The 25,079-nt window shown below is 41.8% G+C and overlaps 1 protein-coding gene across 2 annotated transcripts in view; it reads right to left on the bottom strand.

Annotated features, from left to right (window-relative positions):
• SLC22A15 (solute carrier family 22 member 15) overlaps nucleotides 1–20,251 on the bottom strand; it is a 76,910-nt gene extending 56,659 nt beyond the window's left edge. For both annotated transcript variants that reach the window (XM_034990217.1, XM_034990218.1), the window contains exons 1-2: nucleotides 20,122–20,251; nucleotides 4,080–4,292 (exon numbers count right to left, since the gene is read on the bottom strand). In XM_034990217.1, the coding sequence (XP_034846108.1) occupies nucleotides 4,080–4,292; nucleotides 20,122–20,208 (300 nt within the window). In that variant the 5' untranslated portion in view covers nucleotides 20,209–20,251. The remainder of the gene's footprint in view (nucleotides 1–4,079; nucleotides 4,293–20,121) is intronic.
• Between the last annotated feature and the right edge of the window lie 4,828 nt (nucleotides 20,252–25,079).

Consider the following 25,079-nt stretch of genomic DNA (forward strand, 5'->3'; position numbering starts at 1 on the left):
TGAGTCTGAGAAAGTCAGCTAATACGGAAGATTTAAGACCCAGAACCTCTTAACATAATCCCCGAAACTTCAGGTTTCAAACAAAAATAATTCGTGATGCTAACAACCAGAAAATCTCAAAGTAGAATGAAAAAAAGACTGCTGAGATGATAGAGATATTAGAACTATCTGAGAAAGATGTTAAAGCTGCCATAACAACCATGCTTCAATGAGCACCTGCAAACATGCTCGAAACTGATGACAAAACAGACTCGGTGAAAATACAGAAAGTCTCACCAAATAAAGAGAATGTATTTTAAAAAGAACAAAATGAAAAATTTAGAACTAAAAAAAAAAAAAATACAATGAATAGGTTCAAGAGCAGAATGAAAGGGACAGATGAAAGAATCAATAAACTTGGAAATAAAACAATAGAAAATATCCAATATGAAGACAAAAATAAACTAGACAGAAGAAAATGAGCAAAGCTATGGGGCTATAACAAAAGAACTGATATTTCTGTCTTGGAGTTCTAGAAAGAAAGCAGAAAGGGGGATAGGCTAAAAAAAGAGTACTTGAATAAATAATAGCTGAAAATTTCTCAATTTGTCAAGAGCCATAAACCTACAGATCCAAGCAGCTCAGTAAATCCCAAAGAAGATAAACTTGAAGAAATCCACACCAAGAAACATCATAATCTAACTTCTAAACACTAGCGATTAAAACACTAAAAAATCTTGGAAGTAGCAAGAAGGAAATGACACTTTCACTATAGGAAAAAGACAATTCAAATAATAGCATATTTCTCATCAGAAACCATGGAGACCAGAAGAAAGTGGCACAGGAGTTTTTAAATGCTGAAGGAAATGAACTGTCAACCAAGAATTTTATTACCAGTGAAAACAAGAAATGAAGGAGAAATCAAGATATTCTCAGATGAAGGAAAACTAAGAAAATGTGTCACCATCACAACTACCCTAAAACAGTGGCTAATAGAAGTTCTCTAAAAAAGAAAGAAAACATAAAAAAGGGATCTTGGAACATCAGTAAGGGAAAAAGAACACTGTAAGAAAAAGTTGGGGTAAATACAACAAACTTTGCTTCTCTTGAGTTTTCTAAATGATGTTTGATGGTTGAAGCAAACAGAACACTGTGTAATGTGATTCCAAGAGTATGTGGGACCATATTTAGGACAATTATATTATAAACAGAAGAGGGCAAAGGAATGTAAAGTGAGGTAGAATTTCTGTATGTCACTCAAACTGGAGATCTGACAATATCAGTAGACTGTGGTAAGTTATGTATATATAATGCAATGCCAAGAGCAATCACTAAAAAAGCTATACAAAGAGATACACTCAAAAAATACTGTAAGCCAAGGGGTGCCTGGGTGGCTCAGTCATTGAGCGTCTGCCTTCCGCTCAGGTCATGATCCCAGGGTCCTGGGACTGATCCCCGCATCGGGCTCCCTGCTCAGCGGGAAGCCTGCTTCTCCCTCTCCCACTCCCCCTGCTTGTGTTCCCTCTCTGTGTCTCTCTCTGTCAAATAAATAAAATCTTGAAAAAAAAAAACTGTTAAGTCGAAATAAAATACTAAAAAATGATAAAGTAACCTACAGAAAAATAGGAAAAATTAAAGAACAGAGAATAGAAAACAACAAAAAATAATGAACTGGAAGACGTAAGTTCTAGCATATAATATATCAAATGTAAATTATCTAAAAACACAAATAAAGACAGACATTGATGGTGTGGATTTAAAATTTTAACCCAACTCGGGCACCTGGGTGGCTCAGTCAGTTGAGCTTCTGCCTTTGGCTCAGGTCATGATCTCAGGATCCTGGGATCAAGTCCCACAGTGGGCTCTCTGCTCAGCGGGGAGTCTGCTTCTCCCTCTCAGTCTCCCTCTGTGCTCTCTCTCAAATAAATAAAATCTTAAAAAAAAAAAATTTGACCCAATTCTATGCTGTCTACAGGAAACTAACTTCACACATAATGATATAGGCAAGTTGAAAGTAAAAAGGGCAAAAATACATATCATGCTACCATTAATTGAAGAAAGCAGGAGTGGCTAGATTAGTGTTAAACCACATTTCAGAACATAGAAAATTACCAGGGACATAGAGGTATATTATAAGATGATTTTAAAAAAAGTAAATCCACCAAGAAGACATAGCAATCACCAATATGTACAGACTAAACAACAGAGCTATAAAATATATGAAGAACAAAATGAAAAATTTAGAACTAAAAGAAAAATACAATGAGTAGGTTCAACAGCAGAATGAAAGGGACAGATGAAAGAATCAATAAACTTGGAACTGAAGACATAAACACCCCTCTCTCAACAATCTCTAGAATAACTAGGGAGAAAATCAGCAAGGATACAGAAGAAGTCAACAATACGATCAACCAACAGGATCTAAACAATATTTATAAAACACTCTACCCAACAGCAGTAGTTGGTTCAAGTGTCAATGGAACATACACCAAGAGAGACCACATCCTGAGTCATAAAAGAAACCTCAACAAATCTAAAAGAACTGAAATCAGACAGAGTGTCCTCTGACCATAATGAAATCAAACTAGAAAGCAAAAACAGAAAGCTAACAGGAAAATCTCTAAGTACTAGATAATTAAACAAGAGACTTCTAAATAATCGCTGGGTCAAAGAGGAAGTCATAAGAAGAAATAAAATACACTGAGCTAAATGAAAATAAAAATAGGGCATATCAAAATTTGTGGGTCACAGCTAAAGCAGTCCTGAGAGGAAAATTTATAGCACTAAAATACTTACATTTGCAAAGAGGAAGACTCATTAAAAATACAGGCTATCAAGTCTATAACCTAAAAAAGAAAAAAAGAAAAAGAAACCCAAAGCAAGCAGAAGAAAGGAAATAATAAAGGTAAGAGCAGAAATCAATACAATTAAAAAAAGAAAAATAATAGGGCAAAAAAATCAATGAACAAAATGCTGGTTCTTTAAAAAGACACAAACCTGTATGACTGACAAGTAATTAAATCAGATAGAAGACACAAATTACCAGTATCAGGACATAAGAGAGATTTCATTTCAGAATCTGCAGACATCAAAAGGATAATAAGATAATACAGTGAGCGACTCTACACACATAAATCTTAGATGAAATGGACTAATTCCTTGAAAAGCACCAACTGCCACAACTCACAATTCAAAATCATTTAAATCACAACTCACAATCATTTAAATATCCCTATAACCTTTAAGAAAATTGACTTCATAATTTTATTTTATTTTTTATTTATTTATTTTTTTTTTGAAGATTTTATTTATTTATTCATGAGAGACAGAGAGAGAGAGAGAGAGAGGCAGAGGGAGAAGCAGGCTCCCAAGGAGCAGGAAGCCCGATGCGGGACTCGATCCCAGGACCCTGAGATCATGACCTGAGGCGAAGGCAGACGCTTAACCATCTGAGCCACCCAGGCGCCCTGACTTCATAATTTTAAAACTCCCCAAAAAGAAATCTAAAACAAAAAACAAAAAATCCCAGATGATTTTACTGGAAGGTTCTACCAAATACTTAAAGAACACCAATTTTACCCAATCACTTCTGGAAAACAGAAAAGCGTGGAATACTTCCCAGTTCAGTTTATGAAGCTAGTATCACCCTGATACCAAAACCAGACAAAAAAAAAAAAAAAGAACACGACAGATCAATACCCCTCATGCATACAGAAGCAAAAATCCTTAACAAAACATTAGCAAATAGAATTCAGCAATATATAAAGGAAAAAAAAAAAGAGTTTGCATTCACTTTTTCGAAGGGCACGCTAAGTGCAATGCGGCTCTTCTGGAGTTTCCATCTTCGACTGACCAGTTTGGGAAGGCTCCCGCTCTTGCCCTTTGTAGCAAGAAGGAAAAGGAACGTGTTTCCCTAGGATGGTCTCCTTTAACTCCCAAGTGACTAGCCAGCTAACTGAAGACGGGGCCGACCCTGAAACCAAGCAGACAGGCGAGCGGGTCCGCGAGGACGGGAGGCACGCTCATCCCGCGGTCAGACCCGGCTGCCCCCCCCCCCCCCCCCCCCCCCCCCCCCCCCCCCCCCCCCCCGGCGGCCTTACCTCGGACGCGATGGAGGTGAAGCTGCCGCTGAAGTGCACGTGCTTGCGGACCTCGCTGCCGTTGGCGGTCCGCAGCCAGTCCCCGAGCGCGCGATCGTCCCCCGCTGACCGGTTGCCGAGGCTCCGATTGGGCAGGAGCCCCGCCAGGTCCCAGCGGAACGCGGGCGTGGCCCCCACCAGGGCGATGAGGATGGCCTCCGTGGCCACGTAGAGCTGAAGGAGCAAACACACAAACCCGTCTGTGTTGGAATTGCAATCAGCAGGCGTAAAGGCCTCACAAGATCGGTGTCGGGCTTTTCGGAAAACTAGGCACCTCCAAGCGAAGGACAGAAACGGGAAAAGGAAGCTTCCTCCCGATCTACCACCGACAGAGTCGTCGGCGATCCCCCTTGTAAAGCACCCTAGGGCTTTTTCCAGGGGGATCTCCTTCTACATTTGAGATACCTCTGATGCTCGGGAAACGGCACACCGATGGTTCAACACTGGCGAAGGTGGGGGGGGGGTATTACTGGCTCTGATTTGGGAGACTGACATTCCAGCTATCTTCCCTCGACACTACACCCTCTGTTCAGGTAAGCAGGCATCAGGGCCCCCCAGTATCTTGGCCTTGGATTCACAATCTAAACCCTTTGTGGCATAGTCAAATGTCTCAGAAAACGGCATATAAAGAGAGAGAATATATTTATATACATAGTAAAAGAATATACAGAGTATATACACATAGAGTATATAATCATATAGACTATGTACAATGTGTATATAAGGAAAGAACAGAGTATAGAGAGTATATACACAGAAAAAATATATAAATAGAGTATACATTTGATAATATAGAGAGTGAGCACCAGCAAAAATACTTTATTAAAACAGGTAATCATAATACGTACTTGAATAGGTACTATTTTAAAACATAGTACACAACTTATAAGATGTAAAGAAATTCAAAATCCCAGTAAGAGATACTCACTTTATAACCCTTAGCCCTACTTAAATTACTGTTTAATCTAAACATAGTTGTTCTCCCAAGGAAAAAAAAATTCATTCTAGAAATATTTATTGAGCATATAAGCCATTTGTCTCTGATTGTTCTGGGCCTTATAGCTATTCACAATTGGGTTTATAAGCTGTTGAGCCCTATGCAGCCTTTTTATGCTATGAATTTCCATTTATATTAGTTCTCGTTGTTGGATGATTATTTCAAGCTTCAAATAAATTAGGAAAACAGAATTCGTCTGTTCCAGCGAGATCTCCCTAAGTGAGACAATCTTATTTTAAGAAATTACCCCTATTAACTTAGAACCTGGTTATCTTGAAATACCTTTAAGCAGAACAAGTGTTCCCAAAATACAAGGCTGTGATTTCTCCACAGCATACAGTAACACCCCCAATGGATGGATGCGCTGACTGAGGCACAAAGAGGTGGAGACTTGCCAACAGCTTCAGCTCCATCCACCAGGGAACCCTGGAGCTTCTTCCACACCACTCTGTAGGGGCATATTCAGCTGTTAAGTGGATAAGCTAAACCGCCAAAGGCAGAGTGATTTATCACAAGCACATGATGGAATTACTGTCAAGGAAAGAGAAAAGAAGTCATGACACTGTGTGTGTCATAGCAGAAAGCTAATGTAAAACCCAAGGTGTGATTTTTGCACTCTGGGAAAGGCTGCGAGGACAGAAGGCAGCCCGGATCTAGCCCCAATCTATTTTGAGGCGAGTGACAGTGGGCCTCTCGAGATGTACCAAGCCACCACCGGTCAGTCTGCGTGGGTGATTTATTGTGGAATGCAAAGGAAATCATGTTTCTAGATTTCTACTGCTTCCTGGTCCCTATTTGCATACTATTAAGGACGTTTTAGAACAAGAGGCAATCAGTTTATAAAAATAAAAACCTTAATAATTACAAGAACAGAGAGATTACACATTTAGCAGCCGCTATAATTACCAAATCCGTTTGCATCATTTTAGTAACTGCCCCTCCTTATTACAATCTGCTGGACTTAATTGATGGGTAAAGAAATGAAAAAATATGGGGCAAGGGAACTCTGGAGATGAGGCAGAACACATGTTCAAAACACAGCCTTCAATTGGGCAAAGCAAACTAGTTATATTTTCTCTCTAAATACGCTATTTTCTGCTTTTGGTCCTACCATTCCCTTCACCTGGAAAGCAATTCACGAGGTTCAGCAGAGTCTGAACGTTTCCCATCCTCCCAGATGCAACTCAGGTACCACCCCCGCCCACCTCGCTTTCCTCTCCAACCCTCTGGAAGCCCTCTCCAGCTTCTGCCTACCCCCCAAAAGCTCCATGCTAGACCTTTGTTAGACACGTATCCCTTTCTTCACTCCATTATATTTATGTGTTTGCTCATCTTATTTTCCTAGCAGAACATTCCATCTCTGAGGACAGGATCTTTGTGTGATCCAGCCCTGGGCTTCCACAGCAAACACCTCGGGGCCTCGATACGTGATAGCACACACTCAAGTGAATGAATGAATGAATAAATGACCAGGAACGCTAGTAACAACAGCAAACAGTTCTTTAAGGCTAATTAGGTGCCAGGAACTGTTCTAAGGTCTTTGCCGGAAATATGTTCGCACATCATATTTCTTATTCTAGGTAAGAGAGGAAATGCTCAAAGGGTCCTCTAAGCTGAGGTGTGTTTTCTCATGGAAACCACCATTCTCAGCAATAGCTATGATGTGCAGAAAGTTCAGAAACTACATGCACCCTGATGTTTATAGCAGCATCATCTACCTTGGCCAAACTGTGGAAGCAGCCCAAGTGTCCACTGACAGATGAATGGATAAAGAAGAGGTGGTATGTGTACACACACACACACACACACACACACACACACACGAATATTACTCAGCCATAAAAAAGAATGAAATCTGGCCATTTGCAATAACATGGATGGAGCTAGAGAGTATAATGCTAAGCAACATAAATCAGAGAAAGACAAATACTGTATGTCACTCACATGTGGAATTTAAGAAAGAAAACAAACGAGTAAAGAAAAAAAAAGAGAGGGAGACAAACCAAGAAACAGACTCTAACTGCAGAGAACACACTGATGGTTACCAGAGGGGAGGGGGGTGGGGGAGATGGGTGAAACAGGTGATGGGGATTAAGGAGGGCACTTGTGATGAGCACCAGGTGATATATGGAAGTGTTGAATCACTATACTGTATACCTGAAACTAATATTACACTGTATGTGAACTATAGTGGAATTAAAAATTTAAATTTAAAAATGAAAAAAAGAAAGCAGTTCAGATACAAAGAGCTGGTGCTGATACATATCCTAATTCATGGAAGGGACCAGTGAAACTTAGTTCATCAGTATTATCCCTAGCAACCTGTCGCCTCAATAAGCACTTTCACCTTCTCATCTCTGTCCTCCTCCCACCCCTCACAATGTTTCCAGTGCCCACCCCGCCCCTGAACACACACTCGTACACCCAGGGACCTCAACCGCACACCCAGCGCCATGGCTTTATGACACCAGAAGGGTCCGGCATATGCAGCTCAGAACTCTAGGACGGTGTCACCTACTTCTCTCCCCCAGAGTCCAAATATTCTCTCGATCGTGTCTCTGCTATTACTCCACAACAACCGCGCACACATTCACCCACATCTTCTTGTCTAATGATGGCACCCATCAGCAGATGAGCCTTAAAGCCACAATCAGAAACCACCATCCATGTGCATTCGGAATGGGGCCCACCACATCGCAAACAGACCATTATCTTCTCCAACGCTACCTCTAGGGAAGAACAAGTGCCCCAGATGGCTGCACTTTTTCCCCCCTTTCAATGTCATTATAATTAGAAAAGTGACCAACATGCACCAGGGGACTGAAATTTTTGAAGTTGCAAAAAGTGAAGGTTTTAAAAAATGAATTTATATCGACAGCATTATAAGCTTTTATAATACTCCGGAAACCAAAAATGTCCCCCATTAATGATCTCATCACAATATCTTGTGCTGTGAAGTCATGGTAAGTATGACGCTGATGTTTTAAGTAGGAAAAATGGGCAACAGAGCAATTAAGTGAATCATTCAAGGTCATGTATGACACTAATAGCGAAACCAGGATGAGAATGGGAGTCACGGAACTTTGAGGCCAGAGCTCCTCAGAGGAAAAAACAAACAAACCAGGAACATTCAAAGATGACTTTATTGTTATCATTACTGTTAGTCTTTTCTGCACTTAGGACTCCGTTATGTTAATTGACTCAACCAGTAGCATGACCTAAGCAAGCATATCACGGACAGCAGGACCAAATGCCTAGCGCCCAGCACAAATTGGGTATTCAATAACTATTTGTTAGGTGACTTACCGATACCACTTATTTTATTTATTTATTTAAAATATTTAGTTATTGTGCTCTGAATAACTGGTGTCTCGAGTCCTGTTTCTTCCCAACTCTAATTCATCCACGTAATGCCGCCAGATAGGTCTCCCTGAGAAGCTCCTCATGAAGCTCTTCTGGCCAAAACGTATTAGTGGATAAGTAATAAATGTCCTAGTATTCCAGATCTCCACTGTATGGCCCAACTGCTACCTAATCCACATTCAAGCTTTCTGTACTAGCCTACTTAAATCCCCAAACATGACTTCTCATCACGTGGTGTGAAAAGCATACGAAATCTATATGCCTGAGTTAGAACCTCAGCTCTAAGTAAACTCTCAGCAAATCAAAACCTCTCCAAACTTCACGTTTTCTTTCAGTGAGACTGGACACTGGTAGTCCCCCTCTTTATCTAATTCATTTGTATCTAATTAACCTATTCTGAGGGTCAAATAGGATGCTTCTTCAGCCAACCCTAAACTGTACAGCCCCATACAAATGGTATCTATCGGCGCTTCCCAAACATTACTGAGCAGGGTCTGATCCTACAGCCTGGGGGAGACCTGGTCCCACACATCTCTAGCACGCTCTCGTGAGCTCAAGGCTACTGCTCTGGGTCACACTTGTTGTACAAGGCTACAGGCTGTTCTCTCTTCTACATGTTTTTTCCCACCTTTATGGTTTCCCATGTGAAATGACCTTCCCACTTCTCTTTAGACCCAAGCTCCCAAGTTCAGCTCAAGCTCAGCCCTTCTGAAGTCTTCAACAAACCACTCCAGACCACACTGAGGGCTCCCTTCTTAACATCCAAAGCATCTATTCGGTGGCGACACTATTACCGCGAAAATGCTATTCTGTATAATTATTTAACAGGGTAGATATGGTGAAATTCTGATTTGTTAATGATTCTCTCCTGAAGGAAAGAAACCCGAATTTACATTTCTATATCCTTCCAAGTAAACCCAACACACCACCGTATATGTAACAGCCTATGATATATTTTGTTAACCAATTCCTTGCAGAATGGTGTAGGGGAAAAAAAAAAAAAGATGATGATGGATGACAACCCAGTAATTCCAGGACCTAATCCTGGTTCCAACCACTAATTAAGACTTTGGACAAATTAAGCATTTGGGTAAACAGTGATTTAACCTGCATCTGTTTCCCCCTCTCTCTCAATCTTTCTCCTGAATAAAATGGTAATACCACCACCTGACCACTTCCTTCTGTTACTTCAGCTTCATTCTCCAATTTGAGCGAGTACCAACACTTTGCAACACGTATTATGAGCCTCAGGCGATAATAAGGATAGATAAGAAACAATTACTTCCTTCTAGGCAAATATATTCAGGTGAGGACAACAAATATACACAAAGCTACAAACACAAGGCCGATTTTGACAAATGCAGTATTAGCCAGGGTAGATATGAGATTAACGAGAACACAAAGAAAGTGGATGGGAATTCCAACTGGGAGAATAAGGAAAAGGTTGCAAATGTGATACCTGAGTGAGGCAGTGAAAGGCCGGTAGTGGGTTAATCAAAACCAAAATTTTTAGGCCAAAAAAAAAAAAACAAACCCAAAACCAGGCCAATCAGAGTCAGGAAAGCAAAGAACATATTTTTAGTGTTCTCTGAAGAAATATTACAGGGCTAGCTCAGCTTTTCCCAAACTTTGGTCACCTGGATACCCCCTGCAAGAGTTTTATGTGCTCATTTTCTGTTTTCTACTATTAATAGTCTTTTAAATAGATTCAAATTTTTTCTTTAAGTCTTTATTTAAATTCCAGTTAACATACAGTGTAAAATTAGTTTCAGGTATACAATATAGTGATTCAACACTTCCATATATCACCTGGTGCTCATCACAAGTGCACTCCTTAATCCCCATCACCTATTTCACCCATCCCCCCACCCACCTCCCCTCTAGTAACCATCAGTATGTTCCCTAGAGTTAAGAGTCCGTTGTTTGGTTTGCCTTGTTTTTTCCTTTTGCTCAATGGTTTTGTTTCTTAAATTTCACATATGAGTGAAATTATATGGTACTTGTCTTTCTCTGATTTATTTCACTTAATACTCTCTAGCTCCATCCATGTCATTGCAAATGGCAAGATTCCATTCTTTTTATGGCTGAGTAATATTCCATTGTATATATATACCACATCTTCTTTATCCATTCATCAACTGATGGACCCTTGAGCTGTTTCCACGTTTGGCTAATGTAGATAATGCTGCTATAAACATCGAGGTACATGTATCTCTTTGAATTAGCATTTTTTTATTCTTCAGGTAAACACCTACTAGTGCAATTGCTGTATCGTAGGGTAGTTCTATTTTTAACTCTTTGAGGAAGGTCCACACTGTTTTCCAGAGTGGCTGCACCGGTTTGCATTCCCATCAATAGTGCAAGAGGGTTGCCCTTTCTCCATATCCTCGCCAATACCTGTTATTTCTTGTGTCATTGATTTTAGCCATTCTGACAGGTGAGAGGTGGTATTTCATTGTGGTTTTGATTTGCATTTTCCTGATGATGAGTGATGCTGAGCATCTTTTCATGTGTCTGTTGGCCATTTGTATGTCTTCTTTGGAAAAACGTCTATTCATGTCTTCTGCCCATTTTTTAGTTGGATTATTCATTTTTGGGGGTGTTGAGTTTTAGTTCTTTATATATTTTGGATACTAGCCCTTTATCAGATATGTCATTTGCAAATTCGATTCAAAATTTTTAACTTAAGTAAATTTGCAGAGAAATACAATTTTATATCAATAGAGATATGGCCAGCCAGATAGAAACTATAAAAATAAACAGCATGTCATAATGCCAAGTGTTGGTTAGTATGTTTTTATTTAGGGTGGGCCACAAGAGAGATTTTCTTTTTTTAAAAATTTTTTATTGTTATGTTAATCACCATACATTACATCATTAGTTTTTGATGTAGTGTTCCATGATTCATTGTTTGTGCATAACACCCAGTGCTTCATGTAGAGTGTGCCCTCTTTAATACCCATCACCAGGCTAACCCATCCTCCCACCCCCCTCCCCTCTAGAACCCTCAGTGTGTTTCTCAGAGTCCATCGTCTCTCATGGTTCGTCTCCCCCTCTGATTCCTCCCCCCTTCATTCTTCCCCTCCTGCTATCTTCTTCTTTTTTTTTTTTTAACATATATTGCATTATTTGTTTCAGAGGTACAGATCTGAGATTCAACAGTCTTGCACAATTCACAGCGCTTACCAGAGCACATACCCTCCCCAGTGTCTATCACCCAGCCTCCCCATCCCTCCCACCCCCCACCACTCCAGCAACCCTCAGTTTGTTTCCTGAGATTAAGAATTCCTCATATCAGTGAGGTCATATGATACATGTCTTTCTCTGATTGACTTATTTCGCTCAGCATAATACCCTCCAGTTCCATCCACGTCGTTGCAAATGGCAAGATCTCATTCCTTTTGATGGCTGCATAATATTCCATTGTATATACATACCACATCTTCTTTATCCATTCATCTGTCGATGGACATCTTGGCTCTTTCCACAGTTTGGCTATTGTGGACATTGCTGCTATAAACATTGGGGTGCACATACCCCTTCGGATCCCTACATTTGTATCTTTGGGGTAAATACCCAGTAGTGCAATTGCTGGATCATATGGTAGCTCTATTTTCAACTTCTTAGGGAACCTCCATACTGTTTTCCAGAGTGGCTGCACCAGCTTGCATTCCCACCAACAGTGTAGGAGGGCTCCCCTTTCTCTGCATCCCCGCCAACATCTGTCATTTCCTGACTTGTTAATCTCACAAGAGAGATTTTCAAGCAGGATTTGGAGGGGGGGAGGGATGAAAGCAAAGGAGCAGCCATCTTGTTTTTATGCTCAGAAGCCCGGGGCAGGTGCTTTGGTGCCTCACATACATGCCACTTCTTTGCTGGCTCACTTTGTTGGTGCAGCAGGCAGCTGGGCCTACAACTGAGCCACGTTCCCCTGGACCCTCTTTCAGCATCTCTGACTCCTGGCCAGGTGTGCGTTTAGTTCCGTGATGGAAGGCAGTTGCTTCATCAAGACTGGAAGCAGTGAGAATGACAGATTCCAGTCAATTCTGATGGCTTCCAGGTCATAGTTTCCCTTCCAGACTTTCCTGCAGACTTTAAGCTCCAAGAGCAGACACAAAGACAACAGCCTTACGGGGACTGCTTGGCCAGCTCCCACAATTGTATATGGTCAAATCCCTGTAATAAATTACTCATTGACTACATGTATAATCATATACATATAAATAAATATGCTACACACACACATACACACACATACGTGGGTCTCCATCCCAGGAGTTCTGCTTCCTGCCTCTCTGGTTGAACTGTGACTGACACTACCTTGAACAAATATTGCACAATATTAGCACTTACCAAATCTGGAAGTAGGTACATGTGTGTTTGTGATATTATTTCCTGTATTTCACTGGGAATGTTTCATAATTTAAAAAGAAGTTTTAAAAGAAAAGGAATAATAAATACAATGAAAACAGAAAAATGTCACTACATTCCAACTAGGCAATGTTTTCTGCCCAAGTCTGGCCCCTTCTATAGTTCTTACTTCTAGCTCATTCCCTTTGTTAAAACAGAAATATTTGCAAATGTTTTGGGAAGTGCTAGCACGACACGAGATTTTCTTCTTAGATAAAAGACGGATTAAGGCAGAACGGAAGAGGAAACAACCCTCTCACTTTATAAGCCGATGCTATTTAATACTATTTCCATATACTACCTAAATCTACCATGCAAGCCATTCTTTGGGACATCAGAGAATGCAGAAAGATTGAAGATCAGAAATGACAAGAGAGCGCTTGTTGTGATAAGCAGGTGTTGTATATTTAAAGTGAAGAATCACTGAATTCTACTCCAGAAACCAAAACTGCACTGCATGTTCACTAACAAAATAGGTTAAAAAGAAAAGATTAGAAATGACTGATGGAGTAATAGAGAATCAAGAACAAAGGTGAGAGGATATCTCTGGAAGGAGGGGAGAGATGTCTCTCGGACACTGTGGAGAAATATAATGATAGGTGAGGATCAAAATTAATTCTGAAGTAAAAGGAAGGGATGTTTAGGAAGTTTACATTTCTAGTCCACCCATAAAGTTGGAACAAAGAACGTCTAGGGAGAAAGCGAGCAATGGAGTCAGGAGAAATTGGAGCTTAGGAAGCGTGGTCAACAGCCAAGTAGGAGAAGTGCAGGCCAGAGCCAGACAACAGCCCAGGAGCATGGGTTTCAGAACCGTGGAAAACAGGAACCAACCAGCCTACATCTGCAACAAGAGAGCACGGAATAGGCAAATTATGGTACAGCCGTACGTTGGAACACTAAACGCAGCCATTAGAAAATAGGTGATTGTTCACTTATGAGCACAGCAAGGCATTCATGATACTGTTGAGAGGCAAAAATCTGGCTAAGATACAAATTTATGCAAAAAAGGCAAATGTACACATTTGTATAATAAGAAGTCTGGAAGGCAATCCACCAAAATGTGAGCATGTTTCATGTCTGGGTGGTCGAGTTCTGGTGGTTTTTTTTCTTTTTTCTATATTTCCTCTTTTTTGTACAATCACCATATACTACTTGGTGAGCATCAAATGACTCCCTTGAGTGCAGGTGTCTATTTCTGTCTGAGCATTTGGTTAAGGAAACCAGAGGTGAGATTCCTGAGCTGCGTGTGTCTTGGGATTTGCTGGCTCTCCCTCCTAAGGCAGCCTCGGACCGTGGTGATGAACCAAGCTCCTATTCTGCAAACCTCAAGGTGACATTGACACAATGCCAACCAACTGCCGGGCATTGGGCAACTTTAAGAAATTCTGAACTTGCAAAACAAATTAATTAAACTTTCATGATCCAGCCATTTCCCAGAGCACAGTAACGACCAAGGAGTCACCTGCATAAACTCACTCAGCCATCTCACAGCAAAGGGTCACAGCATTCAAGTCTAGCATTCTTTCTGTCACACATTGTTTGTCTTCACACTTTTAATGACGTGTGTGTGTGTGTGTACTGTCTTATTAAGGGAATACCTTCTCTGTCAGGGCACATGCTAAGCAGCTGTGCTGTGGAAGGCCCTGGCAGGCATGCCGCTGGGGATCTGGGTGCTGTAGAGGTGTTGAGCTGGTTGCTTTCCAAGGCACATTCCAATTCTTGAGATGCCCGAGGCTCAGAGGAGCTCTCTAAACCTCCCCGGGACTCCCTGTATGTCCATAACGGCCCTGGATGGAAATCTGGTCTGATCAATTTGCAACTTCATCTGCTTTACGCCAGGGGGCAGTGTCTGTCTATAGACAACAGCTTTCCTGAGGCCAGACTTGGGGGCAGTGTAGCTCTGGTCTCTCTGAACTATGGTGCCCCACTCACCTAAAGTGATGGAAGAACACCAGCCAAGGTTCTCCAGATTATCACCGAAACTCACGGCCACTGTCTGAGGGCAGCAGAACTAAATCTGAGGGTAAGGGCAGCATAACACTTGCTCAAACGAGCAGAGAACACTGGTGGATGCTCCTGTGTTCTGGAGTCATGAGAGAGCAGCTCTTACTAATGCCCTATGTTCTCATCATGGCTGAACCCCTGGTGGTGGTGACAAGCCCCTGAGGCACAAGGGCTGGTCTTAACGACTAACCCAGTGAGGTCTTCACCAATATGTACGGAAGGAACTTCATTACTTGCTGATGGTTGAGAGGTTAGAACCACCCCAGAGATACCTTACCAAAAGAAGCCTTTCCATGAATCTCCTGGGGAGATTAAGACATGGAGGCAAATGCAAGCAGGTGGGAGACGTTCGTTGTGACAATGTTCTATACAGAGTTTAATAAAGCACCCTGAACAAAACTCCCTCTACCTCACGCTCCTAAATGTTAAATTCACAGACCACGACTCACAGCGCTAACAGGATAAAGGAACAGCAATAGGGAAAGTGGACGGTTAATCTCATACAGTGAACTGTAGCATTGTCTTCTAAGTACGCACATCTTATCTACACCACATTTGTAGTTTTTTCAAAATTTAACACAGAGAAGCAAAAAAAATTCATGAACCCGCCATCACAACTAACTAGTTTCATTTTATTATATTTGCTTCAGATTTCAAAAATACAGTATGATGAATACAGAGCAAATCTCCTTTGTAGCCCTCCCATTCCCACTCGTCCCTTCATCCCCTGGAGGTAATCAATCTCCTGAATTGGGTGTGGAGTCTTCTACTCCATATGTTTATACTTTTACATTGTCCATATTCATAAACCAAATATGGTATTGTTTCCTGTTTTCACAAATTTTTTTTTAAAGATTTTATTTATTTATTTGACAGAGAGAGAGACAGCAAGAGAGAGAACACAAGCAGGGGGAGTGGGAGAGGGAGAAGCAGGCTTCCCGCTGAGCAGGGAGCCCGCCCGATGCGGGGCTCGATCCCAGGACCCCGGGATCATGACCTGAGCCGAAGGCAGACGCTTAACCAACTGAGCCACCCAGGCGCCCCAGTTTTTACAAATTTTTATGAAGTTATGTGTCACACTGTATACATCATGCTGGCTATTTTTTTCATTTAACATTGTGTTTTAGAAATTCATTCCTGTAGCTGTTTATAGATCTGCTCCATTCACTTCAACTGTTATATTCTATCAAATTTATACCGCATTTTAATTATCCGGTCCCTCTTTACGAGTCATTTAGGTGGCTACTCATTTTTATTATTACAAACAGTGCTGCAATAAACATCCTAGACATACCTCCTTATGCACATGTTCAAGAGAAATTGGGAGGACACACACCTAGGAGTCCAATGCTAGGTTTTAATTGTACTAGACAGGGCCAAATAGGTCTCTAAACCGGAATTTCCCACTTCTCCTCATTTTCATCACACCTGTACTGTGATTTAATGTTTGCTAATCTTTTAATGTTTGCTAATCTAATAAGTGTGAAATGATATTTCATAGTCATTTTAATATGCCTGTCCCAAATGACCACTGGAGGTAAACATCTTTTCATGAGTTGACTGATGCACTTTCCTCTTCTGCAACACTGCCTGGCCAGTCGTTCCACTTTTCAAGGCACCACGAAAAGACATTTATTGTGTGAATGATTTGAATGCACTGTTAGTTCCAGGAGCTGATAAATAAAGTTGGGGTTATTAAGAGTTTACATTAAAATAATGCATTCCAGAACACCAGAGGATCGTACCTCAAGCTCGGGTCCACAATGTCATCACAATTTTGCTGGTGAAACTAATGCTTGTTACAGGTTACACGTTGGCTAATGGATGTTTTAAATCTTGTTCAAATTATACTACAATCTGTGATCCGTGATCCCCAGGAAAATGAAGGAGCTGGAGTCTATGGCTTAGAACAAAGAAGTAGGATCCATTTTTACTTTGTGTCTAAAGGGATCCAAAAACAAAGAATTGTATTCCAACACTCCTCCTCCAGACAGCCTGGCAAACAAACATACACAGACGCAAACACCAAATAATGATGATGGCGTCAAGTCTGAATCACTGTCAGGAAACAGAAACAGAAATAAAGTACACAGAATTATTCATATTTACATACCACAAATAGCTCTTACCCAAGGGAGGGCACATATATCTGGAGAGTAAGAATTTCTCTAACTGCAAAATGAAATATTACTGCTTGTTCATAAGACAACTATTTTTACATAAGGCAAATATTTTTTTCCTTTAAGCTTTTGGCTTATGTACTTTCAAACCACATAGCACTATTATGAGGGGCATCTGCATCTTATCATGCGAAGAGAAATCTACAAAATCTGCATCTGTTCTTTTCACACCTGAAAGGTGACCACTATAGAGATTCCAAAGATTGTGTTTGCAAAGAGTGTGAAGATAAGTCTCCTAGCTAAAGGAAACTGGATATTGAGGTAACTTTTTTTTTTTTTTTAAGATTTTATTTATTTGACAGAGAGAGACACAGCGAGAGAGGGAACACAAGCAGGGAGAGTGGGAGAGGGAGAAGCAGGCTCCCAGATGAGCAGGGAGCCCGACACGGGGCTCAATCCCAGGACCCCGGGATCATGACCCGAGCCGAAGGCAGCCGCTCAACCGACTGAGCCACCCAGGCGCCCCTTGAGGTAACTTTTGATGAGCTATGTGATGGTTATCAATAATCCAAGAAAACAGTTAACCTAAAGACCCTTACAGTTGGCTTTGTAATGTGGTTTTGTCCTTTTAGTTTGAACTTGGATGTGTTTGAAAAGGGAGTTAAAACCATTAGAAATAATACTAATGGCCCCAGAAGGAAGAAAACGCAAAAGGATATAAACTTCCTATCTCTGTCCCCCTAGTGCTGTGTTTCTCAGCTGGGGATGGCCATTACCAAACCGCAGATGCAGAAAAGGCTCCCTGTCTGGCTGTCCCTCTCCCTGGCAGTCCCATCCACAATGTGCAGTGCTCTCTGGCAGGGTTCCCTCTCCCTGGCAGGGCTGCTGCGCAGGTGGTCTCCACGTTCCTTGGGCAACGGGAGACCAGGGCTTTGGTTTTTATTTTTATTTATTTATTTTTTTCTTTCGATTTTATTTTTTGAAGTCATCTCGACACCCAACATGGGGCTCGAACTCACAACACCAAGATCAACGTTCCACCAACTGAGTCAGTCAGGCACCCCAGGGCTTTGGGTTTTAAGGCAAACATCAACCTCCCATCTAAGCCTACTCTGAAAAGGGCTTCTTAACTTTTTCCTCTGTTGGAAGAAGCAAACCCCACAAGATGATGGAAGCATCGTGTTACAACCGTGTAATGGGGCTCCCAGGGGTCCCCTGCACAGGCACTTCCCAGCCCACACCTAAAGATAAAGTCGCGCATTCCCAACACTCTTAAGACCTGGTTCTTTGATGGCAAAGACTGACCACATGTCAGGCAGGCATCAGTCAACAGTCATGGTTTCAGGCTTAGAGCTCTTTGGTACTAAACTCTCACCAACTGGGTCAGCCATAAAGAAAAGTTAAGTGACGGAAACAGCAGGTCCTGAACCCAGATCAGTGGCTTTTTTAGTGCTGCACACCCTCAAGATAAACTTATCCCCTGTGGGTGGATACCTGGCTAGGCCTGCAAGATGACAGCAGGGGGAGTATAGGGGTGGGGGGCAGGGTGGCATTGTTCAGAAGAGGAGTCATGTGCCTGGAATTCTTGGTTAGAAGAGGAAAGAAAAAGAATTTTCTCAAAGAAAAAGTATTATAAATGAACATCAGGCATCATGGACACAATTCTATTTTCTCTGTATGAAATACTCTTTTGTGATTTAGGAAATACCTTTCCCTCCACAGGAAAATTACATTTAAAGCTGAAAGAACGAACTTAAAGGAACCTCAGAATACTGCATATTTGTGAACTGAGAACTTGCTTTGCCAGAAAAAGGACTGACATCATCTATGTGTCCATCATTTGAACAGCTCTTCTGGCTGGTGATATAATCAACTGAACTTGCAAACATTTTAATGGAAAACAGAATCAGTAAGACAACCCTTACCTTCCCCCACACCCCCTTCTGCTGGCTGAGCAGCTGCCTTATGCCAGGTTTAAGCAACTGGCGGAGTGGTGGTTAGACTCAGGACTTCCCTGTACTTTCCTTAGGAAAATTATCATCGCATGGTCATGGTCACTGTCCTTACCTACCTGTCTGCCTGCCTCACCCCACCCCAACTAGAAGGCAAACTTCACCGGAAAGGGGCTTTGATTTTTCCACCGTTGTAGCCCCTGCCAAGCACATAATAGGCACTCACTAAATATGTGTTGACTGAAGTAGTACAACGACCCACTCACAGTAAATACTACTAAAGAATTGTGAATGAACCGCCTTTAGAATATTGGGAGCAGTAATTGATGTTAAATGGGCCATTCAGAAGGGCAAAGGAGTAACTCTTGCCTGGCAAAGTGTATCTATAGTGACCTTGAGCATACTAAACCCACATTTTTAGGCTGGGTGGGCAAGCAGTCTGAGAGTTCTGTACGAGGAAGAAACGATTCTAGCGTATAAGCACACTTCGTAGATGGCATTATTCAACTTATACGAGTCTCCGCCCGACGCTGGCCTCTGGGCAGAATGACCCAGCAGAACTTCAACCGGAGAGAAATAAAGCCTCTGCACGGAAAGCATCTAGCCCAGGAAGCCCCCTCGAATCGGGAAAAGATGGTAAGCAGATGCCCAGAACTGCAGGAGGCCGCGCTCCAGATCGGACCTTCGTGAGCTGGCGATCAGGGCTCTCTCTGGGCTCCAGATTCCAAGGTGACGTAGCCACAGGTGAGAAACAACTCCCTGGTGCTTTCACGGTGTAGTCCAGGTAACCGCGGAACTGGGCATCGTTTATTCACCAGCTCAAGGGCTGAAGTACACCCCCCCCCCCTTTCTCCCACTCCTTCTCCCACTCGAGGTGGCGGGGTGGGGGGGCCCGGCGGAACCGCCCAAGGGGGCAGGCTCTGAGGCTTGGGCGGGCACCGCAGGCCCGGCCCGCCGGCGACCTTGGCGTGCTGCGGCCCACCCAGGCCGGCCCTCGCGCGGGGTGGGGGGCTCGCGGCCGGCCCCTCGGGGTTTGTGGAGACGCGGCGGCGGGCCGGGCTTCGCGGCGGGGCGGGGGGGGGGGCCAGCGAGGGGAGGAATGGTCCGCGGGAGGCGGAGAAGCGGGGCGCTGGAGGGGGGGGCGGCGGGGGACTCACCTGCAGCAGCACGGCCAGCAGGAAGCACAAGTACCTCTGGTAGATGCCCATCTCCCCCACCGCCTGGAACGCCTCTTCCACCTCCATGGCGGGCCTGGCCCGGCGGCCCCAGCTCGGCCGGGCGGCGCGGAGCGGGAGCGGGGGCGGGGGCCGGGACGGGGGAGGGGCGGGGGGCGGGGCGGCGCGTGTGCGCGGGCGGGGCGCCGGGGCCGCGGGGCTTCCTGCTGGGGCTCCGGGTCCGCGAGCGCGCGGCTCACGGGGCGAGGGAAGAGGAAGTGGGCTCGGGCTGAGGCATGCTCGCGGATGGGGAAGCACGGAAGCCGCGGCCGGTCGGCGCCCGGGCCCTGCTTGGGGCGGGGGCGCGATAACTGGGCGGCCCGGTGGGGGCTCAGCATTGTTTGTCCTTTTGCACAAATCGGGGTGGGGGGTGCTGGGGGCGTTGTGGAGCCTTCGGAGCAGAATGCTGCTCAGGCTTGCTTTGCAGTCCTACTCCGTGCTAGCTTTGTAGGGGTCACAGGTAAACGAATTCTCGTAAAGCCGCGAGCTTCATTTGCAAACAGAAATATGCAGGAGGTAGAAAGGAAATGCCGAAGAGCGAAGGTGAAGGTGTGGGACGGGAGGTGATGGATGCCAAGGTGTTCGAAGGATCAGCAGCATTTGCCAGGCGGGAAAGGTGCGGAGGAGGATGAGGCAGGGCCGAGTGAGGGGTCGCCGGCCTTGAGTCCCCTCATTCCCGCACCTCCTGAGCTTGGTTTCAACAGCTGCCTACGGTTCCCTCGTCCAGGCCATGACCCCCAATACAATGTGGACGGAAGAAGTGACCAACTAATGTTTTATTTAGGCTTTCACATCTAAGGGAATGAGATAGGCCTGTAGTTTTCTTCCTACTGTCCCCGTCTGCGTTTGGCAGTAAGCTCACAGCAGCTTCCTAAAAGGAGTTGGAAGTGTTTGGTAAAACTCTCCTTTAAACCATCTGGATTGGCTTGTTTTGCAGGGCGATCCCCTTTATTAGATAGATAGATAGATAGATAGATAGATAGATAGATAGATAGATTACATACATTTTAATGGCTTTCTGCTTTTAAATTACTTTTTTTTTCTAAAAATGTTTCTATTTTATCGACTTTTGTTGGTTTTGTAATAAACTTGCTCTTCTTGTTCCCTTAGGGTTTTATAAAATCATGCTCTGGCTCTATTTGTGCCCTATTTTTCATTGTTAATATCGTTTATTATTTATTTTTCATTCTTACCAGTCATGCTAGAGGTTTCTCTCTCTTTTTTTTAAAGGCCCAATTTTTATTTTGTGGTTTTTCTTCCTGTATTTCTTTGTTTTCTATTTTGTGGATTATGTGAATTCTTTTCCTCCTTACTTCTGTGACTGTGTAATTCTTTTATTAGCTACATGACTTGAAAGTTTAGCTTATTTACTTTTAGTTTTACTTTTTTAAGAATAATTATATTTCAGGCTATGCATTTCTCTTTGCTCTGACCTACAAGTTTTGTCATGTGGTTTTTTGCCTTTAGTTTGGAATATTCCATTCCATGACATCCTAATGTCCTCTTTAAACCAATGAACTATTTGTTAAGGCTTTTTCTTTTTTTTTTTTTTTTAGTTTACAAGTAAATGTTATTGCTATTTTTAAACTATCCTTTTATTGTTGGTTACTAATTTAAGTATTTAACTGCTTTTTGAACAGAGATGATACAAATCTTGGAAATTGTTAGAGGTTTCTTGTGACCAAGTATGCAGTCATTTTAGAAAAATAGACTTGAGTGGATTGAAAATATTCTCCATTTGTTTGGGTGTAAGTTTCTCTATATATTAGATCAAGCTTGTTAATTGTATTCAAGTAATGTGTATTGCCACTGGATATACCAATTTTTAATAAATGTGTCAAAATCTTCCAAAATGTGTATCATTTTTGAGTTTTTATCAAGTTCCTTTTATTTCTGTAGGTTCATAAAAGTACCACTTATTCAATTCCTTTTATCATGATAAAATAGCTTTTTTCTCTTTTAATGCTTTTTGTCTTGATTTTAATTTTGTCTAATGTTAATATTGCTGCATCAGGGGGTTTTTTGGGTATTATTTTCCTTATAATCTTTATTTTCATCCTTTTGTGTTCATTATGTTCTAGGCATGTTTATGGAAGGAGGATCTTTTTGTCCATCCAATTTGATAGTCTTTGTCTTTTAACATGTGAATTAAATCCATTTATATTTATTGTGAGCAATATATTTGGGATGATTTCTACCATTTCATTTTCTGTTTGCCATCATCTTTTCCCCCCCCCTTCTTTGCCATCTGTTGGAGTCTAAAAGCCATTTTCATCCTGCCCTTCTCTCTTTTTGCTTTTTGGGGACCTACAGATTGCATTATCATTATTAATTATTATTATTATTATTATTTTGGTAGTTACGCTTATATTTTTAACATTTATATAACCATATACTCTTCTATAATGTTCCTAGTTATTTAATACATCTATTCTCTTTTCAAACTCACAGGAAACTACACAAGATTCTGAAGGGATGCAGAACAAGTCTCCCCAAAATTTGTCACTTTAGCATGTTGACTATTTTTAGCAGAAGGCAATGGAGGCACAGCAGACTCAAGGAAAATTTTCCTCTCCTTTAAACTATGTAAAAGAATCTAGATAGGAGGCCTATCCCAGAAAGAGAATGATTACTAAGAGAGAACTTCTTCTATCTGAAAGTCTTACCTGTGTGGCAGGACAAACATCTAATTACCAAACATCTGCTCTTCTTACTGTCCTATGAATCACCCTTTACCCTTCTGAAGCTCCAGGCCCCTATCCCATACCTTAGTTCAGGATAGCATATAAGCCTCAAGTGCCCTCCTTGTCCTTGGATCTCATATTCATATTCCCTGTATGGATGAAATTAAATGTTTTCTCCTGTTAAGCCATTTTATGTTATTATTAGACCAGCCAAAGAACCTAGAATGGTGAAATGAAAATGTTTTCTCCCCAACAATTCCAAGAACGTTTTATCTGAGAAAACACTGGAGGGCATAAAGATGTTATATTCCGGAAGACTTTGTTAGGTGACTCAAGAAGTTACTGTTGTGGTGCTAAAACATTGATGGAGAAGATTCGTGTGAAGTGTTTTATTAAAAAACTTCTATTGTTAAGAAAAATTAGCCTGCACTTGGAAATAATAAGAAAGCAAGAAGAGGACTGTGTGTCCTTTCAATGTAGTAATGAAGCATTGTTTAACAGGTCCACTCTAGGATTACTTAATTCTCTAAGAGAATTTGCCTGTGTTTAACTTTTGTATTTACTACAAATTAGAGTCCAGATACTGTGCAGTTCCATGTAAATTTGTAGATTTTTTTTGGTAGAGATGTAAACGACTATGTTCAATAGATAAGATAACCTATCACTTCATTACTGTATAAAACATTCACTTGTTTTGTACAAATCTAGAAATCCTATTTTAACTTTTTTTTTTTTTTTTTTGGAAATTACCAGTTCCTCAACTGTTCTTAGCACCAGCTTTTCCAGAGTACTGGTTCTTTCATCAATTAAAATAAAATTTTTGACATGGGTTCATTCTCTATTGGTAAGAAAGTCATGGTTTTAACTTCTTTGACATCATGATGTATGGGGAATTTAAAAACTATAAGTTAATATTCATATGATATGGCTAACTCAATAAATTGTTAAGTAGAAATTGGGTTATTTCATCTTCTTAAAAGTTTGTATATTAATTCATCTTGTATTAGACATATATGGACATATATGCTTAAAGCAGCTGGCTAGTGTGAGAACAGAAAGTGCAATCTGTCAGAAATGAGATCTGATGGGTTGATAGAGGCCAGGGATGCAGTGCTAAGGAGCTTAAACTTTCGCCTCCAGGTGATAGGGAACCACTGAAGTGTTTTAAGCTAGAGTTGGTATGATTTTTAAAAGATGACTTGACAGCAGTGTTAAAAGCATGTAACACCAGTTGAAACACTGCTCTAATGGCCCAGGCAAGAACCAATGAGGACCTGAGAGCTTAAACCGGAACAGTAATAATAAAGATGGAGAAGTGAAGTCAAATTTAAAGTAAAATTTCAAAAATTGATAGTAACTGCATTCTGCACAGGCAAAAGAGAGAGAAATCAGGAATGACTCCTATGTTTCTGACCTTGATGACTGGGAAAATGGAGGTACTATTAACTAAGGTAGGGAACACAGAGGGTGGAGTAGCTTGGTAGTGGTGGGTTGCAGGGCCTAGGACAGGAATGGTGGCACAGACCAGCATTGCTCTTTTAAATGGTCATTGCCCCTTTAAGATCCTGCCCTTCCCCCTTAACCCACCCAGGCCCCTGCTGGATTTCCTTGCCCTAATTTACAGTCAGCACCAGAGCTTCAGAGCATGCTCTGAAGAAAGAGCTGGACTAATTAAAGCTCTCCTGAGGTTCAAGGTATTGCATCTGTGGCTCTTAGCAAAGAGTTCCATTTTCAGAGCGTATTTTCCCCATCTGACTATTCTTTTCTCATTTTTCTTTTTCTTAAGCCCTTTCCTACCATAATTTTATAGTACCTGAATCTTTCCTTTATCACTCAGGAGTAATGAGCATTGCGGGTTTTGTTTTGTTTTTTTTTTTTAAACAAAAAATTAAAATAATGTTTAGAATAGGGTGTCTGTCAAATACATACTTTTGGGGATCTGAGAAGAAAAACGGTAAGCTTTATCTGGTAAATTATATAAGGCTTTGAGGCAAATAGACTCAGTCATTATAATCTTTCTAAATTATGATTCTGAAAGGTGCACACCTAACCACTCTATCATGTCTTCTGCTCTATTGGTAATTTGGTGTCCCAGAAGGCTACTGAAATTTGGTGTGCAAGATAACAAGACTTCACGCGTGTCAGGTGTTGTTTCAAGTCCTCAGAAATCAGTGTCATAGACCCACCTAAATGTACCAAGAATTACTATCTTCTTTA

The sequence above is a fragment of the Mirounga leonina genome, unplaced genomic scaffold (assembly GCF_011800145.1).
Source record: "Mirounga leonina isolate KUSES-001 unplaced genomic scaffold, KU_Mleo_1.0 Mir_507, whole genome shotgun sequence".
In the NCBI taxonomy this organism is placed as follows: Eukaryota; Metazoa; Chordata; class Mammalia; order Carnivora; family Phocidae; genus Mirounga; species Mirounga leonina.